Below are 16,735 nucleotides of genomic sequence, written 5' to 3'. Positions count from 1 at the left end.
AGTGCCCAGGAGAAGGCAGAATGGAGGTCCTGGAGGAGAAGGAGGAAGAGGAGCAGAAAGAAGAAGAAGAGCTGAAGGTTTTGGAGGTCAGTGCTGAACTCCAGGACTTGGAGATGAAGGTGTCCGTGGAGCAAGTCTGCGTCCCAAGTGATACACAGTAAGTCACATGTGTCCCTCAGTCACTGCGATGAGCAGAGATGGTCCCTTTGGCGTCCACGGGGAGATTGCACACGTGTGGATGGCACATGTGGTCCCCTTGCGCAGGGAGGGGAGTGAGCAAATTTTGCATGCCTGGTGTGTTTGTCCAAGAATGGGCATGTGCGAGTAAGACGGTAACTCGCTTCATTGTACATTCATTTGCTGCTGTATCATGACACTATATAAAGATCCCCTGAGCCTCTGGGTATATGTCAGCTTGCCATCACTCCAGAGAAGCTTGGCTATGTCAAAATCATGTCCTTGGGTACGATCCCCATTTTTTCCCCTGGGAAACAGGGAGCCCCTGCCATGTTTTGATAGCAGGTCATCTTGCCCGAATTGCTCCTGGCTTATTACCTGTGTCTCTCTGCCTCCCCCTGCCCTGGAAGTGATTTTGACTGGAGCTCCATTGACACATCCCAGTTACTGTCCTCGTACAAGACAAATTCCCTGAAGGAAAAGAAGCTGCTGCACATCGCTGACCATTTCCTCCAGCAGTACGCTCACCTCTGCCCTGACCGCAAGCCGCTCTTCCTCCACCCAGTCAACGAGTGTGGCGTGGAGGTATGGGGTGGTGTGGGGCTGGGCTGCAGCACAGGGTGCACTCGGCTTCCATCGTGCCAAATGCAGGGGAAGGACAGCAGCCCTTCCTGCACTCCCAGGAATGGGAATGGGAGGCCAGAGGGAATGGGAACCTGCTTGCTGTGCCCACAGCACCCTGAGCAGGCACACAGCACCCCGGGAACACCCTGGCTGTCCAAATCCACAAGGATGTCGTGCCACATTTGCGGTGGTGGTGCCATGTAGGCTGCAGGCAGCTCGCAGCCCTGCAGCGTGACGCTTAGGAAACAGGAAAGGCCACAGAAACATAAAACAAAGTAAAAGAAACACATGAAATAGATAAGGCTCAGGCTCAGTTGCGGATATGGAGTCTGGATCCAGAGTTAGGTCTTATTCTGAACTTAGCAGAGTTACAGGGAAGGAAGTAAATGTGGAAGTTTGTGGTCTGGTTTTGTTTAGGACTGGGCCCAAGCTGCACAACTGTTGTCTAGTTCTGGACCTGATGCTCCCCCGGGCATCTGGAATTGCTACTTTGGACCAGCTTTTCCCAACATTTATTATATCATTAACATAAAAGGCAAAAAATGCTGGAGGACGTTAAAGCTGGAAAGGGCAGTAGCTATTTGTCTTGCTTGAAAACTAAGAGAAGAATTGGCTCGCATCTGTAATGTGTCTGAGATGAGCTTGAAGTTTTAGCCACAGACAAGCAGACGGCCTCTCAACCCCATGCAATTTCTTTCTCGGAACAGGTGAGGAGGGTTATTGACGCTGTTGATAAGCTCTAGGGAGGTCCTGAGTGTCAGCTGCAACATCCAGGGGTGGTCCAAGGATGGCTTTGGACAGGAGACACTGCCAGGCATCCGTTGGCTAACCAAAGTCCTCTTGTTGCCTTACAGAAATTTGTGAGCACAACGGTGAGGCCAACCCTGCTGCCTTATACGGAGCTGTACCACTGGCATGGCTGTGCCAGCTTCGTCTCCGATTACCTCACCATGGAGCCCCTCAAGTCCCCTATCACACCGGTAAGAAAGGGGCTGCAGTCCCATCAGAAACAGCCCCATAACGGAGGTGACAGAAGGGCCTCTCAGCAGGACACGGTGTGGAAACCCCAGTGGCTGGGACTACATAGGTCTTTGGGATCATCATCCTCTCATTACTTAGGCAACCCCCCGATTTTCCCAGGCCCTCTGTGCTCTGTTTGGACCCGTAATCCCAATACATGTACAGTGTTGTACCTGTCAAGCAATTAAGCACCATTTCTACAAAACTGGGCCTCACCCTGCTCTCAGTCACCCCAGATGACCAGCTGGTCTGCTGTGGGTTGCAATGGCTGACAAGCTTCTCCTCCAAAGACCAAGATGCCTTGGAACAAAGGAGCATATAAAGCCTGGGGGATGACGCTTCACCTCAGTGACCCGTTCTTAGGGGTTTTAGACATTTCTATCCCAGTTTTGGGGTGGCTGAAGGGAGATTTCTAAACTGGCAAGAAAGGATGATGCCGGAGTTGGGGCAGTTTTTGGCTGCTGTGAATCAGCTAAGGCAAAGGGAGCGCACTTTGGTAGCAAGGACTGCTGATGACCTGCAGAGTGCCCCAAACAATCGACACCAGCTCCATGCTGGCCAAGTGTGTCCCAGGGTCTCAAGAGGAGCTCTGGCGCTTTGCGACCAGAGAGAATGTATCTCCATTTAGCAGACGGAGACTGCCTTGATCACCTAAGGTGATGTCTGAGATCTGGGAGTAGACTATATAGAACCTCTCTATGTTCAGTATGTGCGTATTGATCCCTTTGCTTGCTCGCCGGTAAGGGCCAGAAGAGAGTATGTTCCCTCCTTTGAACTATAATTTAGCTTACAGGTCTTTTGCTTTGAAACAGACCAGCCAGAGATGGAAGTAAGCCCCGCTCTAGAGTTGTGGTTAGCATTAGGTTTTCAGCAGTTTGATGAGCTTGTCCTGCCTATCTCTCCCTATGGTTAAATTTGTTACCAGATTTGGGGTCAGAATTTCCCCAGATCACTTTGGAGCGGACTTTTGGGATCTGTGGCTTATATAGGAATTTTATATAACAGATTCCATATGGATGCAGAGCCCAGGGATATGGGCAATGCCCTCTCTCTCTCCTGCTCTCTGCCTGGTGTGTGTTTCAGCTTCACAAGACAAGCACTGCGAACATGCATCTCTCTCTTTCAAGCCCAGCTCGCTCTATTCCCCAACCACCATCCTGAAATACCAGCGAGGGAACTGCTTTGACTTCAGTGTGTTGCTGTGCTCCATGCTGATCGGGGCTGGCTATGACGCCTACTGCGTGCACGGGTATGCCACCCGCGAGATATGCACCCTGGACGAGACTCTAGAGCTGTGCCCACTGCTCAGGAAGCCACAGGAGGTGAGACCTGCAGTGAGCAGGCAGGGAGGAGCCCAGCATGCATCCTCAGCCTGTTCATTTTCAGTGAGCTCCGGAGTTGAGCTAGGGGGAACAGCTTCAGGTCCACACTGGGTTTCAGTCTGTACCAAGCAGGGGCCTCACCAAAGGGATCTTTTGAGTGATTTTCCACAGTTCCTTAAGAGGCCTCTTCGGCTTCACTGAATTCCTGCTCACCAGGTCCAATACTGCAAACTGCCAAGGGTTGGGAACTGGGAGGTACCTGTAAGCCATACATTGTCTCCCTTCTCTTGATCTCTGCTGGGTTTCACAGCAATACCCTGCTTTTGTGGAGGCAGGTACCAAAAGAAGGGATGAAGAAGCCGTCCAGCAAGTATAGAGTTAAGCCCCCACCAGACCTGCAGAGTAAGTTTGAGCTTCAGCAGGAGGCCAAGAAGGCAGCAGAAACTGAAGCTGCTCAAAAGAACAAGGAAAGAGAAGAGGAGGAGGTCACGGTGAGTTGGCGAGGTACACCTCACTGTAAACTCCAGGAGCAAGAGCTGAGACACAGGTAATGGCTGACCAGAGAAGGGAGCTCACCACCCTCCACCATGAAGTATGACACAACCCTGATCATGGCCATGAGCACTTGGCCTCTGGGAACACAGTGTGTGCTGGCACAGGAATATGTACTGGGTATGTACTATCTCACTCTTCTGAAGAGTGTTAAGGGCCTGGAGATGTTTAGAAGTGGGTAGAAGAGAGAATAAGATTGCCGTTGAGTTGGACTAAAGTGGCAATAAAATGGCAATAATTACCGCTCTGTCCTCTGCGCTACAGGAAGCGGAAAAGCCCAAGCGTGACCCTTTGCATGGCTTACGAGTGCACGCATGGGTTTTGGTTCGGTCTGGGAAGAGGGAGGTTCCCGAGACCTTCTTCATCAACCCCTTCACGGGAAACAGCCACAGCACCACAGATGAGCACTTCCTTGGGATCGAGAGCGTCTGGAACCACAGGAACTACTGGGTGAACATGCAGGACTGCTGGAACGGCTGCAAGGTAACGAGCCCTTAGCACCCTGTGTCTGGGAGGGACAGTTGGGCTAACCTGAGTCCTGGGGAAGTCCAAGATCAGTGATGATCCCAGTTTCCACTTAACCATTCCCTGTGTTGGCTCTGGTCAGGTTGCTCTGATTACATAGACTCTGGAACTACTCCAGGACATCTCAGACCCTGAGCTAGCAAATACGGATCACACCTGTAAAACCCCTACAGTGCGAGAATATCAGCTTTTAAGGCTGGCTGGACACTCATTCTCTCAAACAACAGCTTTTAAGACAGAGGATGTTTTGAGCTTGTCAGGCATGGCGCAAGACAGGAAAGAACTTGATTAGGCTTTTCCCACACCTCAGCTACTACCCAGCTGATACGAAGTTTGGGAGGCAAGGGTCTGAGTTAGAGCAACTTTAGGCCTGTGTCAATGACCTTGGGGCCATGCGTGCCCCAAGAAAGGAGGCAAAAGCATTTCCAGCAACTTCCCTCATCTGTGGCAGAGGCACCATGAGGAAAGGCATCTGCAGCCCTCCAGGCACAGGGGCAGTCTTTGGGGTCCCACCAGCCAGCAAAGGATCTGACGAGCCCCCCTCACTGAGATCCAGGGTCTGTCTAGAATCCTTTAACGCTCTGACACCCAGCCAGGTCCAGAGCACCGCAGACGTGTAGGAGCAGTGTTTAGTTTAGTGTCGGGCCCTTGAGACTGCCCTGTAGTTAAGTGGATTTCTTCTGTATGGCCTAGGATATCATCTTTGACTTCAGTGATGCTATCCGTTGGGAAATTATGCTTTCGGGGAGCAACAAGCCTCTTCAGCTGCTCCCAGACACTGAGGAGGGAAAGGAGTTATCTGACAAGGACATGGATGGTACGGTGAGTGACCCAAATGATGGCTCTTGTGCAGTGGGGATGCTGTATCGAAGTGGTGTGCGGGCCTACGAATACATGTCTGCCTGCCTGCTGCCCTCTCCAGGTCAGATCACTATTGCTGTAGCTGGGTTTTGGTTCGTGCTTTAGATCCCTTCTCAATCTCAAATAGTTCTGATGCTTTTTGAAGCAGGACCCCAAGTAGTACTTCTGGTGTCCTAAGTGGCTGGGGATCTCTGTAGGCCTCCAGTACCTTGACCTTTGGGATGAAATAATTTAAAAAAAAAAAAAAAATCCAAACTGAAATTTTTCTGGACACTCTTCCTCTGCTGGTCAGCACCCTGCTCTCCCTGCTGTTAGGTAGAGTTGCTAACCAAATGTAGAAATAATGTAGGTACTCTAATATACCAAAAATGCTGGTTACTGGAAGCAAAAAATGGTGTGTTGTCCTGTTGGGAGAACACAGCATGATAAAGCAGGCATTGCATCAGCACAGCGGGACGGAGGAACGCCAATAACAGCACATTCCCTCCTGTTATCTGCTCTTCTCAGCCTGTGCTCATAACTGGGGAGCAAAGCACCTTCCATGGTCTATGTAAAATAAGCTGGTCATTAGTTTGAATGATGACTGTCACATTCATCCCCTGTCCAGCATGAGCGTTAGCCAGGAGAAGATCATTTCATTACGCTTGAGTAGGGATGTGCTAGTGAGAGTGTGGGGATGCAATAAAGCCCTCCTTCCATGTAAACTGCAGTGTGCTGCTTGCCTCTGTCCTCGGGCTGTGTGTGACCAACACAGCTCTTGTGACTATGCCACCGTGTTCCCCAGGACCCGCGCAGCCTCGCACGAACTGAGCTCTGATCGCTGCACCACATTCTCTAGAACCAAAATGCCTCCCGGCACAGTAAGAGAAGCTTCCAAAAATGCAAATCTCTGCTTCTGTTTCAGCAGGAAAAGGAGGAGGAAGACATGAGTTTTGACATGCCACCATCGTGGGTAGCCCCAATTCAGATATCTCCCAGAGGTACGTATTCTTCCTTTGCTTTTCACTTGCCCCCCAGCTAAGCTTTTAGTGGATTTGGGACACTTGTTTATCTTACTCTCCCTTCAGGATGGACAAAGCACAGCAGTGAAGTGCAGTAGATGAAGGCAGCAACAGCTATTGGCTTGAATGCCTCCCCTCAGTGCACTGTCTCATCCTGGGTGGGACCCCCCTGCAGACACACAGACACAGACCCACACGCAGACACACAGACACAGACACACACACAGAGTGTTTTCCTGCTAGCTGAATGATTTTGCCTGGGATGGACTTCCTGTTACCACTGTGCAGAAGGGACTGCATTATCAAATATTTGCTTTGGGAGAGAAAAGATGTATTATACTATTATAACATTAAAGCACAACAGGCAGGGTCTGAACAGCTTTACTGGCAGCCGAACGCAGTCAAAAAATGCGCGGTTTCCCTCAGGCAGTGGTTTTCTCCCTCTTGAATTCTTTTTCCTGGGGCTGAGTACAAACAAGGGAGTCAATTTTTCTGACACCTCTCTTGCCCCCTGCAGAGTTTGAGACCCGCTGTTCCCAGGGGAGGAAGGTGATCCTGTACAAGAAAGCGAAACTGGAGAAATGGGCACCGTACCTGAATGGAAATGGGCTGGTGAAACGCCTCACCGTCTATGCAGACTTAGACTGTAAGAGGGATGAGTGAACACACTCGACGCACTGAGCAAACACAGCCTGGGGTGTGCTGATGGGAAGGGAGAGGCGGTCCCCTTTCTGCCAGTCTCCCTTGTGCTTTCTCATCCTCCTTTCACATTTGTGGGGGACTTACCTACCACATCATCAGACCTTCATCACGCTCACTGTCTGTCAAGCCCCAGAACTTTCCAGCATTGATAGGGGTTCCCGCGAGAGTTTGAATCTGTTTTACACCCCAGTCATGAGGCTGTTCAGTGTCGCAGGTCAGCTGCTTGGATTTTCAGCCTTCATTGAAATGGAAGGCTGCTTTGATTTGATCCAATAGTATCACTGTTCCCATTGGCGTTGACAGGAGCCATAGAAAGGGGCAGTTACGGACCATGGATATTTCTGTACTCTGAAGCATTATTCTTCAACAGCTGGCCCAAGAAACCGTGCAGATTCCTAACTGGACATACAGTGTCCTGTCCTCAGCCCTCTTGGATAGTGTAATGCCTCTATCTCATTTCCCTTCACTGCTGACACTCTCATTAAGTATTTGGGATGGAATTTCTCTTGCCTAATGGTAGCCATCCGCCGTGCCACCTTCTCCCCCCGAGCTGATTACTTTGGTTCTTGTTGATGGAGAGGAATAAATCCTCTTAAGGTGCAAGTCGTCTACTCAGACGGAGATTAGGATTCATCTACAAAATGCTCCTGTGCACAGGGCCGATTCCAGTGACTATACGATGTGTGCCGTGGCTGTATCAGGAGCACAGGGTGCTGGCACTGACACTGAGAGCTCATCAGATGAATCTGACCACCTCCAACAGGGTGACGTAAGGTTGTGAAACGGTTTGTCTCCTGCCAGGTACTGAAGTAGTGGAGGTGAGGGAGTGGTTCAAAAACCGAGAAGACATGTTGGATATGAGAGAAGTGAATAAACAAACGCAGCTGACCACAGACTTCTTCAGCCCAGGACACCTCCTCGGTCTTAAAGGTATTCCAGCTCATCTGGGCAGCCACTGCAGCTGATGGGACTTCATGTGAATCCCTTCTAGCAGTGGCAAAACCTGAAGTTGGGGGGGGTGGCAAACTTGTGGGATGAATCACATAGATAAATAATATGGTCTCCAGTGGAGAGTAGAGAATTGGGTTGTTGGCTTCCAGTCCTGGACAGTGCTCCCCCACAATGTAACAGAAGAAAAATACATACCAATCACATACATAGGGTGATATGATTTACTTTTACCAGTAGAGGTGATAGAAGTAGAAACTTTCTCCTTAGGATCATGTTCGGTCTTTCAGTGTTGTGCAGCTGGGGGAGAGAAAGTCCTGCATCAGATCTGTTGCTAAAGCAGTGTTTCACCCAAAGAGGCTGCGTCTGTTCCTGGTTTGGGATGAGCAGGGTCTGGGTTCCACTCACTACTGCCTTACTGTGTAAGGAAGGCAGTGACCCTGCAAAGCTGTCCTGCTGTCCTTAGGCCGTGGCGTATTGGTGCATAGCAGTGAGGAGATAACATTTCCTTCTTACACTCTTATGTGCATTTGATTTATTGGCTGCTGAATCACAGAATCACAGAATGACGGGGGTTGGAAGGGACCTCTGGAGATCATCTAGTCCATCCCCCCACTAGAGCAGGTTCACCCAGAGCAGGTTGCACAGGGATGCGTCCAGGCGAGTTTTGAATACCTCCACAACCTCTCTGGGCAGCTTGTTCCAGTGCTCTGCCACCCTCGAAGTAAAGAAGTTCCTCCTCATGTTTAGATGGAACTTCCTATGACCAAGTTTGTGCCCGTTACATCCTGTCACTGGGCACCACTGAAAAAAGACTGGCCCAATCCTCTTGGCACCCACCCCTCAAGTATTTAAAAGCATTAATAAGATCCCCCCTCAGTCTTTTCCAGACTGAAAAGACCCAAGTCCCTTAGCCTTTCCTCATAAGAAAGGTGTTGCAGAAGAAAATGAGACTTCCTCTGGACACATTTGTGTTCACTGTGTTATGGTTGCTAACTCTGAAAATGTATACAATCTCTCTTATGTCCTTAGCTCACACCTATACATTGCTGGAACCGGAGACTGAACATATGATGGAGTTTTACAATGAGGCGCGAGTCGATGGCCTCCAGAAACGTGTTGAAAATGCTAACGAGATGACAGAGTACTTCGTGGGGCGGGATGACTTCCTGCACCTCCGGCACGTGGTGTTTGGCAAAAGAGGAAAGAAAATACACTTGGCTGGCACCAGAACTGACATTAACTCCCGGCCTATAGTGGTACGGCCAAGGCAGGAACAGAAAAATATCTGTCACTGTGATATTTATACTATGCAAAACATACTGCCTAGGGCTTTAGGTTCATTTTCAGTGGGCAGAGCCACGGCCAAAGTCCAGATGAGACATCCGAGCCTTGTTCAGCTGCTGTGTCTCACAGTTGCTTGCCTGACAGAGAGCTACAGTGTGACCAGTTGTCATGAACTGCATTGAGCAGCTAGAATGAAACTAGGAAACTAAGACTTGGAAAATGTGTGTCAGAGGAAAGAAAAAAGTTTGGCAATGATTTTGGAATTAAGTTTTCACAAGACTTAATTCTAGTCAAATTATTTCATGTTCTGACCCCAAACTAGTAACATTTTAAATTCCTGCTGAAGTATCCCATCACTCTGATTTGCTACAAGTATGTAATCTACCTCTTCCTCTAGTCAGGTCTGATTTGGAGAGCCGAAGTGGGAGGAAATCTGACATCTAGCAGTATGGCTCAGAGCCTTCACCTGCCAAGACAGAGGCATGCAGTGGCTTGCCTTTAGACCAGCACCCAACATCCTCCTTTTTCCTTCCCTGTGTTGAGGAATGTGGGAAAATTTGTTGTGCTCCAAAATACCTTGCTTCCTGCAGTTCCCTCAGGCAGGGATGCATCCCAAGCTAACTTGGAGCTTGGAGAGCATACTCAGCTCCACAAATAGGAGACTTCTGTATTGCTTTAAGCAGCTTTGTGCTTTTTTTCTCAGGCACAGGAAAGAACAGTAGGACCATGGGCCAAGAGATGCCATCATGGTCCAGGCAGAAAAGCCCCATTTTTACCTTGGGTTTTTACCCAACTCTGCAAATCTTGCCAGTTTTCTGTGTTGTCTAACCTGCTTCCATCTCTTTCTTTTCACCCCTCATTAGCAAATCAAGGAGTGTTTCCACAGAAACCTAGAAAAGCCTGCTGATGAAGATGTAGCAGAACGTATCTTTCTGATCACAGAAGAGGCGATCTATCTGATATATCACCTCAAGGATAAATACATTACTGCCTCAAAGAAGGATTTCTTCAAAGCGGCGGAGAGGGATAGGAAAGGAAATGAAATAGTCATGACCCCAGAAATGTGCATCACATACCAGGTATGGAGAAAAACTACTTCTATCTTGAAGTTTTTCTAGATCACAAGACACAAAGGGAAGGTGAAATGTCAGTGGAAGAACTACAAGCATGACATATTCCATGCTGCTCCATCTGCACCCCTCCCTCACAGACAGCCTCCAGGCCGACAACACGAATGCCCCTAGAGATGCACTACTGTGCTGGAAGGGACTGGGCACGCTGGACGTAGTGAAGCGTGAAAGGCTTGCTCTAGCTGTGCCTGAGGTCATCTTCCCAGACTTGGTCATCAGGCAGTGTAGACACAGCCCCTGGGATCTTGCAAGATGCTGGTTCAGCAGCTGTTGGGCTCAGTCCTGCGGATTCATGGCAGGGAGGCTGAAATTTCCTCTGCCGTTCTCTCTTGAAGAAGAGACTACAGCAGAGAAGCAGACATCCTGTGTTCTAGCTCCAGTTCTGCCGTGGAATTCTTGCGTCATGTCATTGCTTAAATCTCCCAGAGTTTACCCTGCAGACGCAGAGCAAGATGCTGAGGCTTAATGCATTGCTGATAGATAGATAGCCCTAAATAAAATATATTCCAAAAAACGTGGAGTGCTGTCATTAAGCCAAATTCTGTCATTCAGGGAGGGGGTGTGTGTCACTCCACTAACATCATTGATGTGAGTCTGTAATCAGGAGCAGAAGTCTGCTGGTAAATTCTGCAGTGATGCTGCACAACTACACTGAGGAAAATCAAAGAGAGATTGCAAATACAGGATTTTTTAATGCTACGCAAGTTATTTTATAGTTTCTATTTCCCATGGGGGAGAATACACAGAACACAATTGCTGGAGTGCCATCCTTTCATCTCTAACCCTGCAAAACCTGTTCCAAACAAATAAAAGCAGCATCAGCAAAGTGCAAGACGTGCCATCTGGCTCACATTACTGATGGGTTCAAAATTGAAATGAAGTCTAATAAACTGTTGACCATGGGTTAGATGTTTCGGTGGTGGAAATCAGTGTGACTATATTGACTATAGCAGAATTGTGCCAATTTCTGTTAGCAGGGTACCGCGTCCCGTGCACCCAGAGAGCGCTACTGTTTTTCACTAGCTTATCTGTTTGCAGGCGGGGTCCTCTGAGAAAGACAAGAAGCCACTCCATCTGTACAAATTGTTACAGGAGCTAACAGAGGAAGAGAAGCAGCTGAAGCAACAAGTCTGGCAATCTGAAGCAGAGGTAACAGGGAGGTGTTCACATTGTTGTCAAAGTTGGTCAGGCATAGAAGTGGTTTCAGCTGACTGGTTGCCAAAGCATCCTCAGCATAAACTGTGATAAAAATAAAACTCTGGTATCACAAAGCTGGTCTCCGTGCTGAATTATCAGCTTGCAACCCAGCCATTGTTCAGTAAAGGTGTAGCTTTAATATATTTATGGAGAGTCACGCGCGAGTCACGCGCTTTCCAGCTCCTGCTCTTACTCTTCATTCTCTGGGAGGAAGACAGTTTCAGAGAGCAAATGACAGCATATGAATTGGGGCAACTAGAAACGTCTCTGCCTTTTGCCTGGCAATGAGACAAAAAAGAAAGGATATTGCATGTAATGTATCTAGTTGCTAGGCATTCCCAGGAAGTCCTATCCAAAGTACTGAAATGACTTTTTGTGGGAGCAACTGCAGAGAAATACTTCATAAAATACATTGCTTGTACTGCTAAACACACTGTGACCAGTGTAACAAATCCATGTTCTTAGAAGTCTTTGTAATTACTTCATGATAAATACAACCATTCTAGCAGATGGAGGCAAAGCTATTGGATTTTAGGTTTTTTAAAATGTTTTTGTGAGGAAGAGGAACCCCTGAAGGAGCTGGAGAGGGAATGCTCAACTATATTAGCACAGAATACTAGGAATAATTAAGAACAAGATTGCAAAAGTCTATTTTTTTCAGAAATTTGAAGCTAGTTCACTGTGACCTCATGAACTACCTTGCCAAATGTCTCAGTCTTGATGTATTAACAGACAAAATATTCACGTTGCTTGTGCTGTATATCCTGTTAAGACAAAGAAGTAAGTCAAAGCTATTCAGTGCAATTTCAAAAGCAGTGGCAAGAGTATGACTCCAGAAGAGCTTTCTTAACAGATAATATCAATAATTGTGTTCAAGAATGTCATACAGAGCAGCAATCTAAAAATAAGACCACTATCAGCTTCATCTATCAGCAGGATATGAACGTATTTGTATAGATCTTCTATATTTAACCTTATGCTACAGTTCCTGTATGCAGCATCTGCTCTGTTAGCAGGTCAAGCATGTAAAAGTACTGTCTGTTTGTGGGAAAGCTGAGGGGTCTTTCTTCTGATTTTTTGGAAGGTGTTAAATATTTTGAAGGTCCGTAAGAATGAAGAGACAGACGTTAAATTGTCAGTTTCAATTTATAATACCGAGAGGAATGAGAAGAGAAGACAACAGTATGAAGCCATGGTAGGTAGACTTCGTTGATCCCAGTATTTATTACGTGTACACAAAGAAATCCAGAGTAAGGTTTTTCTGTCTGAGGAGTTATCTCTGAAGAGCTTTTAGTATCATAAAAATATACTGGGCCAAATCCCTAGCAGGTGTAAATCAGCACAGCTTCAATTGACTTCTCATGAAAATACAACGTGATCATGCGATGACCTTCTGACTTTCTGGAAAAACTCGCATCACTGAGAAAGATTATCGTTTTATTTTGTTTAGTTAATAATAGTTAATTAGTTGATAATAGGGATTATGGGGGAGTATGATAATGGATTCCAAGCTGCGTCTTTCTAGGCAGGGCTCATTTTGTTAGGCAAATATGCACTTCTTTGTGTGATAGGAATCAGTTGTTTTCTTGGTTTTCATTATTGCTTGCAAAGCCAATTTTGTTCCAGGATCTCTGCTGCAGAATTAATAACCTTATGAATGTTCTGGACAAATACAAAAAGATTCAAGAATAATCACTTGAAATTTTTTGAGACCTCCAAGATGATTCATGTGAATGGTTTTTAGGCTGAGCTTTCCTGAATAGGGAGGTTATAAAAGGTGATACTAGGTTTTACACGCCAAACTTCTGGCGTGAAACACAAGTAGGGGCAAAGATCCAAGAACCAGCTATTTGCCAGCCTACAAGCTGGTATCACTCAAAACACCCTGTCCTACTCTCTTTCTGTCCAAAATACAAATGCATTTTGTAAAGCCCTTCTTGCACCTCAGTAGATAACACTTTTTATGTAAGAGATGTCTCTACAATCAAGGAAATTAGGAGAAATGTTAAAAAGGGCGATAGAGAAGAAATTACAGAATAAAAAACGCATTGGGAAAGGGCTGGTAGGCCAAGGTAATGCAAAGCAGTAGTTTTGATCAAACTATAGGAAAAAGAAACATTATTTCCTCCTGGGGGTGGTGGGTGGAAGGAGTTTTGGCCTTTGCTTTTATTTTGCCTTATCACAGGGTGTTGGGACACAACGGGAAATGGGACCGTGACTCTTTCTGTCCCTTCCCCTCCAGAAGAACACAGTGGAGGACGAGCTCCCTGGACAAGAGGAACAGGATCTGGATTACCTGGCACCTTTTCTTATTCAAATTGGCCACAGAGAGAAAATGACCAAGGGGCAGGCCCTGCGTGTCAGAGATGACTGCCTGACTGATTTTAAGCATCGTCTCATTGATAAAGCGAACATCATCCAGGCTCGCTTTGAAAAGGTATTCCCAGCCTTGCTCCAGAATGTGTCTTTACTGGAGTCTCTTCTGTACTGGCAGGAGAGTAACACATACCTCATTGTAACAGCAGGCAAGAAACAAACCTCCTTTGATTACTTTAAGAGAGCCATAAACATGTCTGTATTTTTTGTGTGTGTGTGTGTGTTAGCATGTGAGATCAAAGAACAAAATAGCTCCAGGGTGAAATTTAGTCCCTATCTCAATCAGAGCTGTTTTGGTTCTCCAGTGCTTCTTGACTGAGGCAACGTATTCAGGCTTTGCTGCCTCTTGCTGTTCCACGTGTTTTGACCCCCTTTGTTTTCTTGTCCTGTGAGACCTCATCTCAAACTTACTGCCTCCCATGAAAATAACCCAGCTCTGATTTGTGGTTCCCTTCATCTCAGCTCCCTGAACTTCGAGTTGCACTTTTGTGTGCCTTTGCTCCTCGCTGTGTTACCCTGACTTCTGGTTGCTTGCTCCCCCAACAGGCGGTGGAAGAGCTGCAGAAGAAGGACCACTGGTTTCAGGAACACCAGAATCAGCTCAGCGCAGAGGAGGAGGATGACTTCCTCGCCCGTTACTCTGAAATCACATTCCATATCCATATTCTAGCGCTGAGGCTCAACAGGTATTGGGACTGACTGCCCTAGTACAGTGCCCAGGGGAGGTCTACAAGTCAGCCCCCCCAGGCACTCAACACTGAAGCTGTTCTGTAAAACATTCTACTCCACGTCCTGCTGCAGTTTTCCTCTGATATCCCCCTTCTTGTTCTAGGGAAAAGCAGACGGCACCACAGAAATATCTTGCCCTTGAAGAGAAGCTGCGCAAGGATCCTCGCCTAGCTGAGCACCTCGGCCACGCCTGATTTCTTTATTCCTTCACACTGGAAGTCAGTGCTGCAGCCCGTTAGAAGCAGCCTGAAAAAAACGTGGAAAGGTTTTCCTGCTCGCCTGCAGTAAATCTTACATTATCATCAGATTCATGGAGATTTTAATAAACTTGTAGCATTCCACTGTATTTTTCCTCTTTTGTTTTAAGGCCCATCTACATCAAGAGGCCGTAGGAAGGCAAATTCTCTTCTCGTGCAATTCCATCGTGGTTGAGACTGAAATCTGAATGAGGCCTTAGCTTTAAGGTCTGCTTCAGAAGTTGCTACAAATTACGCACACTGTATTGCAGGGCTTTTCTTCCCCAAACCTGCTCCCTAGCTGCTGACATCAGGAGCAGGATTATTTGGGAATAGTGGTTCTTTTCCAACATAACAATATTTTAACAAATTTTAATTTAATTTTGTAAGTAGCAGAAGCAAGGATTTTGAACTTGTGAGTTCACAAGGAATATAAAAATTCTTTGACCTCATTTAGAGCTCTCTAAACCCAGCTAAGACTAACTGGTTTTAACTACAAAACCCAGCAGAGACTAATACTCAAACTGACAAACTTTGGATTTTAACATCTTTATTTTTCTCTTTGAATGTCTCCACTCATTGTTCACAAGTATTGGCAGACAGGGTAAAAAGTCAAGAGAAATCCAAAAAGCATTCCAAATCCAAGAAATTCTAGGTAATCAAGTATTTTAGTTAATAATCATTCCCCGAGATCCACAAATGGAAGTCAGTGTGTGTGTGCCACGTATTGGTATTTATGTAAGTCCCTGAACCTGCTAGGAAACAATTTCTGATGTCACCTATAGTACACCATGGACACCTATAGGCACCGTGGACACCTACGGTCATTCTACCTACGGTTCCCAACAGCTACAGTCTTCAAGGAACAACCTCTAATGATCACCTTCAACGAAGGCAACTGATTGCAGCCGGGGGAAGACAGAAACATATTTTGCTGTGATAACAGCAGAAGAAGGGACATTACACCTGAAATACAGCACAAACCAGAGCAGATTAAACTTCTTGGTTTATGGTAGCTGTCCATTGTAAGTGTAATAAATAACACTAAAGGGCTTTTACACCCCTGCCAACTGCCTATTTTATTGCAAGAGTCATTTGCTCTTGCATCCTGTTACATTTTAAGAGGTGAAGACGATGTTAAAACCAAAAGCCACCATTAGCTCATTATGCCTAATCTGAATATCCTAGGTCAGTAAAATATACCAAATTACCCTTATAGAGAGCCCATTAATTTAAGTGTCACTTGAAGGATGTGCTCTATTTTGGGCTCAGAAACGAAGAGCAGGGAATTCAGCATCTCCTGTGGGAGACAGTTGCAGTGTTTGGCACCCACCACATCAAATCCCTGGGTCTGCCCGGGCCTCCCAGCTCCCAGTTTTGGAGCTCTCAGATGTTTCATGACAAATCACAGAATCACTAAGGTTGGAAAAGACCTGTAAGACCATCAAGGCCAACCACCAACCCAACCCCACCATGCCCACTAAACCATGTCCCGCAGTGCCACGTCCACACGTTCCTTGAACACCTCCAGGGATGGTGACTCCACCACCTCCCTGGGCAGCCGGTTCCAGTGTTTCACCACTCTCAGGAAAGAAATTCTTCTTAATATCCAGCCTAAACCTCCCCTGGCGCAACTTGAGGCCATTTCCTCTTGTCCTGTCGCTTGTCACTTGGGAGACGAGACCAACACCCACCTCCCCACAACCCCCTTTCAGGTAGTTGGAGAGAGCGATGAGGTCTCCCCTCAGCCTCCTCTTCTCCAGACTGAACAACCCCAGCTCCCTCAGCCGCTCCTCATCAGACTTGTGCTCCAGACCCCTCACCAGCTCCGTCGCCCTTCTCTGGACACACTCCAGCACCTCAAGGTCCTTCTTGGAGTGAGGGGCCCAAAACTGAACACAGTATTCGAGGTGCGGCCTCACCAGCGCCGAGTACAGGGGCACGATCCCCTCCCTACTCCCGCTGGCCACACCATTTCTGATACAGGCCAGGATGCCGTTGGCCTTCTTGGCCACCTGGGCACACTGCTGGCTCATATTCAGCCGGCT

General features: G+C 47.2%; 1 protein-coding gene across 1 annotated transcript; it reads left to right on the top strand.

Annotated features, from left to right (window-relative positions):
* The first annotated feature begins 20 nt into the window (after positions 1-20).
* DRC7 (dynein regulatory complex subunit 7) lies at positions 21-14,645 on the top strand. The gene is made up of 17 exons (XM_059825025.1): positions 21-157; positions 588-762; positions 1,656-1,781; positions 2,949-3,143; positions 3,479-3,628; positions 3,960-4,178; positions 4,914-5,042; positions 5,986-6,061; positions 6,600-6,728; positions 7,586-7,714; positions 8,765-8,991; positions 9,883-10,098; positions 11,188-11,298; positions 12,431-12,541; positions 13,589-13,783; positions 14,269-14,408; positions 14,555-14,645. Exons 1-17 carry the CDS (start codon positions 21-23, stop codon positions 14,643-14,645), a joined length of 2,556 nt encoding a protein of 851 aa, XP_059681008.1.
* The last annotated feature ends 2,090 nt before the right edge of the window (positions 14,646-16,735 follow it).

Source organism: Gavia stellata, chromosome 15 (genome assembly GCF_030936135.1).
Source record: "Gavia stellata isolate bGavSte3 chromosome 15, bGavSte3.hap2, whole genome shotgun sequence".
In the NCBI taxonomy this organism is placed as follows: domain Eukaryota; kingdom Metazoa; phylum Chordata; class Aves; order Gaviiformes; family Gaviidae; genus Gavia; species Gavia stellata.
This window is presented reverse-complemented; position numbering and strand designations above follow the sequence as displayed.